This window comes from Humulus lupulus, chromosome 8 (assembly GCF_963169125.1).
Source record: "Humulus lupulus chromosome 8, drHumLupu1.1, whole genome shotgun sequence".
Taxonomy (NCBI): Eukaryota; Viridiplantae; Streptophyta; class Magnoliopsida; order Rosales; family Cannabaceae; genus Humulus; species Humulus lupulus.
Window position 1 is genome coordinate 9,326,127 of NC_084800.1, and position 6,851 is coordinate 9,332,977.

The 6,851-nt window shown below is 33.9% G+C and overlaps 1 protein-coding gene across 1 annotated transcript; it reads right to left on the reverse strand.

Annotated features, from left to right (window-relative positions):
• Positions 1-1,191: 1,191 nt before the first annotated feature.
• On the reverse strand, positions 1,192-2,195 carry LOC133794984 (uncharacterized). Its single transcript, XM_062232436.1, has 2 exons — positions 1,830-2,195; positions 1,192-1,650 (listed from the first exon to the last, which is right to left on the reverse strand). Exons 1-2 carry the CDS (start codon positions 2,193-2,195, stop codon positions 1,192-1,194), a joined length of 825 nt encoding a protein of 274 aa, XP_062088420.1.
• Positions 2,196-6,851: the final 4,656 nt, after the last annotated feature.

The following is a 6,851-nucleotide window of genomic DNA, read 5'->3' on the forward strand; positions in this document are numbered from 1 at the left end:
TTTGCCGAGCAATTAATTCTTGGAAAGGAAAACGAGATGCCAAAAGAAATTGATGCTCAGTTGCTTCGCCAAGACATTGCTGTTAGCTTGTATTTTCATGGGAAGAAGAAACAAGAAGATGGATATTTGACTAGTGATGAGTTTTCTGAATTTTTTTTGGATAGGAAGCAGAAGAAGAGGAAGACTGCTGCATAGGTTCTCTTAAGACTACTGCATAGGTTATTTAGGAAGCTTTATGAAAGGATATTAGACTTTTTTATTTTATTTTGTCTATACTCTAAATCAGATCATCTTTTGGAAAAGGATGTTTGACTTTTGGAAATGATTACCAATAGTTAGTTTGATACTTGTATATGTTAAATTGGTACTATTTGTAAGACCTTGGTTACTTAAGGATATTATATATATCTTTTGATCTTTTCTGTGTTATTTATTTGTATATATTTACTTATTTTTTCGGAGATATTTTAATGGTAACCAGGTACTTTGTTTGGTGTTTGTCTTATATACAAAAGTGTAGCTGGGGTACTTTTGGTGCTTGTTGTTTTTTCTATTTGTGATCATTTTTAGAGCAAAGTACCAAGTTTCTCTTGTTTGTTTTTTACTGTATTTCATGTTTAATAATTATATTTTATACATATTATACTTTTAAAGCAACTGAGATATTTTAATGGTAGCCAGATGCTTAGTTTGGTCTGTCTTTTATATAAGGGGTAACTGGTTACTTTCTTGGTGTTTGTTGATTTTCATTTTTTTGTGTGGCAAATGTTAGATCAAAGTACCTACTTTATTGTTTTTTTTTTTTGTATTTCATGTTTAATAATTATATATAATAATATTCAACTTTTTTAAAGTAACTGTGATATACAAAGCAATTGAGATATAATAACCAGGTACCCAGCTGGGTCATCATGTTATCTACAAAGTGGTAACAGTTACCTTACCCAGCATATTGTGTTTAATTTTAAAAAAAAACATGTTTTCATGGTGTTGGTTGCATAAATATTTGACATATATCAACAAAAAACCAACAATTTATTATAAAGGGAATCTTATATGCTTTGGTAATCATTCAATTTATTTGAATATGTAACAAAGTTATTATAATACTCAATATCAATGTATGAATATGAAAGTCAATCATTTAATGAATGAAGCTATGATATGGTTGTTTTACTGTAATATATCAAGCTATGACTTTTGTTTTTTCTGCTTGTTTGCCTTGTCAATTGGTGGATTCCTGCAAGTCTTCCTGTTATGTCCTGGTTGGCCACATTTACCACAGGTGATTATCACTTTTGGTTCTCCTCTTGATCTTATTCTTTTCTTTCTTGGTCTTCCTGCAGGGATTGTTGCCTTTGGAGGTAGCACCACTATGTCTAAGTGTTGTGGTAGATTCCATTCATCTTTATGGGGCAAAGGATGAACATTTTCTTCATACGTTGCTTTCAAAGTTTCTGTTTTGTAAAACTTTGCACAGTAATCATATACTCCCATGTTTCTCTTTGCAATTACAGCTACTGCATGCCCACAAGGCATTTCATCTTCTTGAAACCTATTGCATGTACAAGTTCTATTGTGAATATTTACTGTGAAATTGGTCCCTTTTTCATCACGAACTTGATATTCTATTGGGTTGAAAGGCAAGACCTGAAAATAGTTTTGTGATGAATTAAAATAAAATAATAAACATTTATGTACAATTAACATTGAATGTATGTTGTTCCCACTCTGTTTAGTTTATTGTTTTGTTTTTGCTGTTACCCAGGGTAACTGGTTACCATATATTGACAGAATAAAGAATAGTAAGAATAAGTTTAGTTGCATACCTCATACTTCATTTTTGAAACAATGTCATGTCTCAATTCATTTTCTGTTGCTGTAGACACTTTTGTGAATGTTCCATTTGTATTATTTGAATTGTTCCAAACCCACTTTTGAACCAAACTTCTAAGACATTCAACCAAGATATCAATAGGGAGATTTCTTGCAGCTTTTAGTGCAGCGTTGAGCGATTCTGCGATGTTGGATGTCATCATGGTGTATCTTTTTGTTGGTGAGTATGATCTTGCCCAAGTTTCATATTTGGCTTTCTCTAAATAGGGTCTAATGCGTCTGTCAAGTCTATCAAGGCTTCTCATGTAGTGTTCACATTCTGTTTTTGTGTATGCTTTTGCTGCTGCAATGAAATTCATTTGTAGCTATTCTCCATGGTTTCCATACTTGCTTTTCAAATTATTGAGCAGGTGATACATGCAAGCTCCATGGAACGCATTTGGGTACACTATATGTACTGCATTCTCTATGCTCTTGTGTCTGTCGGAAACAATAGCCAATCCTGTGAAGGTAACCAGTTACTTTTATAAGATACTAAACGAAATAGCATGTATTTGTGTATTGGTTTTGGGTAACCATTTCCTTTTTATATGTAAACCATATGATAAAATTGAAGCTACCATACCTTCGGGTTCTCCATATGTGTCTCTCAGTTTGGAGAAGAACCAAAGCCAAGAGTTATCATTTTCTGAGTCTACTATTCCAAAAGCCAAGACAAAAATGTTGTTGTTTGGATCTAATGTTGATGCTGAAAATAGTGTGCCGCCATGTGCATTTTTTAAGAAAGTTCCATCAACAACAATGATAGGCCTCAAGTATCTCCAACCTTTGATTGAGTTGGAGAAAGCTATGTACAAGTATTTGAATCTATCTTCATTGTCTGTGAGCAGATGTGTTACTGTTCCTGGATTTGCTTGCTTCAACATGTGAAGATACATTGGCAACTTTTGATATGAATCATCAGGGTTCCCTCTTACTAGAACAAATCTTTTTCTCTTGATCTCCATGCTTTTGTGTATCCCATGGTTACTCCAAAGTCATCATTCATGATGTCATTTGGAGTATAATTTCTTTTGACTGACTTGTACTTATTCTTTATTAATTCCCCAATTATGATGCTTTTTGCTTGCCTATGATCCTCCATAACAATTTCAACAGAGCAAGTATGATTTGGAATGCATTTTCGTACCTTGAATAAATCTTGATTTCTGTATTTAGAAGCTCTCACAAACCAGCTGCATGTGTCATCTGCGCAGGTAACCAGGTACTCTCTTGGTTCTGATCTTTTTGTTTTGAACTGAAAGTTATGTAGCATTGCATGGTAGCTAAGAGCTGATTTGATTGTGTTCTTATCCTTGTAAATCTGTCCTTGCTCTATTTTGTTCACTCTGTAATCAGATATTACTATTTCAATTTCCTCCAATCTCTTTTTTCTTTTTGAATTGTCTTCAATTATAAAATCAGCTACCTCTTCAGCAAGGTGAGGTATGTATGCCACATTGATTCCCTCATTTGTTGTGCTTGACATTCCTTCTTCAAGTAACATATGTTCATTGATGGAAGCTTTGTTTGCTTGCATTAATAATGTTCCCACCTCCATTTCTTGTGCTGTAGCTTTCTGATTTGATAGCTGAAGAAGATTATTTTCATCAATTGATTCTTGAACTATATTCACACACAATGGTAAGTCTGTTATTTTTTTTGCAACTTTTTTCTTTATTTCCAAGTAGAACAACACTGAATTGTCTGATTCAATCTTCATTGGTGGTGTTCCTTTGGCTACTTGATAATAAACTTCAATGCTTGCTCTTGTTTACTTTATCTCCTGTTTTACCAAATTCACCAAGTTGTCAAGAGAACAATTTGGTGGAATCAATATTCCAGTCATTGTGTACCATTCGTACTGATTTTTTTCATTCCACTTGCCTCCAAATTGAACCAAAGAAGTAGTATTTTCCATACCTGTAATATTTTGTAAATTTTTAAGTAGTTAATTGGGTGTAACTAGTGAAGGTAACTGGTTACTGTAGTCTGCAATTACATACTTCAGTGGAAAACTTAAATGGAAAATATGACAATTTTCAAGGTAACTGGTTACTTTGTTGTTACTGAAAGTTTTGACAATTAGAATTCAGACCAATAGACCAATATGAAATGTTTTTTTTATCGCAAAGACAAAATTGAATCTAAAATAATCATAGTTCTTGTTTTTTTGTATATTTTTGGTCAATCAATATAACCATATTAGTAGGTTTAATTTTTTTTTTTCAAATTTCAAGTTAATTATTATGTTTTTTTTTTATGGACATAATGAACTTCATGATGACCATTATAATCTGTAAAATAGGTATGAGAAAAATATGAAATCAATGGTTCTATATTATGTAGAAGAATTAGGAATTTAATAGATATTAAGTTGAATAAAATTACATTAATATAGTATTTGACAGAGCAAGATTTTTAAAAACCTAGTTTTCTTGGATGCTTTGGACGATGGACAAGTTCGTCACCGGAGATGGAGGACGTCGCCGGTGATGGAGAAGGACGTCGCCGGAGATGGACGTCGTTGGAGAAGCAAATCCGACTGGATGGAGTGGTCAGGTTTACAAAGCTTGTACTACGTGTAATGAGGACACAACTTCCATCCGAGTGATCGGTAAGACATCTTACGTTGGTCACAGAAGATTCTTGCCAAGTACTCATCGAATGAGAAGAGACAAAGAGTTCGATGGAGAAGTTGAGAGAAGACGTCCTCCGAGACGGTTTACTTGTGAGGATATACTAGAACAAGTTAATGCTCTTGCAGCGCAAGTTCCAGGAAAACATGTCCATTTTGGGGGTGTGAAACGTAAAAGAGGAGTAGATGAAGGTAATTGGAGGAAAAAAGTATTTTTTACATGCTTGAGTATTGGTGTACAAACAAATTAAAACACAATATAGATGTCATGCATGTTGAGAAGAATGTGTGTGATAGTCTCCTTGGCACCATCTTAGACAATGATAAATCTAAGGACACCACTAATGCCAAACATGATTTGAAAAAGATGGGTGTGAGAGAATCATTGTGGATTTATGAAGATGAGAATGGGAATATGATGAAGTCGCACGCTCCTTATGTGTTAACTCCGACGCAGAGGCAACAATTTTGTCAGTTTATAAAAGGAGTTGGATTTCCAGATGGTTTTTGTTCAAATTTGAAGAAGAAAGTGTCCGAGAATGATACAAATATTCTTGGGTTAAAGTCACACGATTGTCATGTGATAATGCAACGATTACTTTCTCTCGGTGTTCGCAAGTTTCTTCCAAAATCTATATCGACCACTATTGCAGAATTGTGCAATTTCTTCAGGCAAATATGTTCGAGGACTTTAAATGTTAAAGATATGGAGGAAGCACAAAATGATCTTATTCAGATATTGTACAAGATGGAGTTGATTTTTCCTCCAGCTTTTTTTGACATAATGATTCATTTGGTATTACATTTGCCAGAAGAAGCAATATTGGGTGGCCCGGTATTTATGAGGTGGATGTATCCTTTTGAAAGGTACATGAAAAATTAAAGAATTATGTGGGAAATAAAGCTCGCCCTGAAGGGTCGATCGCCGAAGGCTATGTCGCAGATGAGGCTTTGACCTTTTGTTCAATGTATTTCAAAGACATTGAAACAAGATTTAACCGTCTTGATCCAAATGAAGATGCAACTTATATCCCACGAAATCTTGCAGTTTTCCAATCTCAATGTCGTCCACTCACAAAGGGAACTTTGAAGACTCTCGATCATAATACTCGTGAAATAGCTGAGTGGTTCATACTTGAGAATTCTCCTGAAATTGAGCCTTATTTAGAGTAAGTTTATTCTCTTATAAATTAGAACATGTGTGGTTATTATCAGTTTTTTGTTATCAAGAATCGTAACACTATTCTAATTAACAGCGAACACCTACAATAGATTAAACAAAAATACCCAGATGGTGATCATGATCGTTTGCATAGGAAAAATTTTCGTTCGTGGTTTCATAAAAAGGTAACTTTGAACTTTGAACTTTGAACAGTGATTTTATTAATGATATATTTTGTGAATCTAATATCATTCTATGTATTTAGATATATGACTTGCACAAGCTTGGGTCTTTGGAAAATGGTGATGAACTGTTAGCTTTAGCATCTGGGTCAGATCATTTGTCAACCTTTTACCAAGGTTGTATAGTCAATGGTGTTCGATTTATTGCACACGATCGAGACAAAAAGTGCACCACACAGAATAGTGGAGTGTTTGTTGCCGGAACAGAAAGTTTTAATTATTACGGCACGCTTGAAGAAGTAGTGATACTTTCTTTCACTGGTGCATATTCAGTGGAATTATTTCGGTGCAAATGGTTTAATACAAATCCAAGAATGAAGAAAACAATCATTGAAAATAATATCACCAGTATAAACGTCAATGGTGAATGGTACAAAGATGAGTTGTACATACTTGCTACTCAAGCTAAGCAAGTTTTCTATCTCGATGATTTACTTAGAGGTCGTGATTGGAAAGTTGTAGAAGATGTGAATCATCGACAGATTTGGGACATTAATAACAATTCTGATGAGGTTAATGATGTTATTGATGTTGTACATGAAACAAGTTCATCAAATTTTGTGTTGACTGTGGACCTCGGAGAGTTGATTATGCAATCTGATCAACCTGCTGCATATGTTGGAGCTGATGAAGATGGTAACGACGAAGCTGATATGTCAGAACATGAGGACGTTGCAGATGCAGAAGATTAATTGGTTGTTGAGCTTTGTGAAGATGAAAATGTGTCTCCGATTACTGATGGAAATGATAGTGATTACTCTGTTTAGTTTTTTCTATTTGTGTAACAGAACTATGTATTTAAATATAATGAAGTTTTTTTTGTAATTATAATATAAGATATTTGAGCTTTGTGAAGATGAAAATGTGTCTCCGATTACTAATGGAAATGATAGTGATTACTTTGTTTAGTTTTTTCTATTTGTGTAACAGAAGC

Coding starts and splice junctions, on each gene's coding strand:
- LOC133794984 (XM_062232436.1), bottom strand. CDS start 2,195: ATGAATTTCATTGCAGCAGCAAAAGCATACACAAAAACAGAATGTGAA. Junction 1,651..1,829: donor TTTCAAAAATGAAGTATGAG/GTATGCAACTAA, acceptor AACTATTTTCAG/GTCTTGCCTTTCAACCCAAT.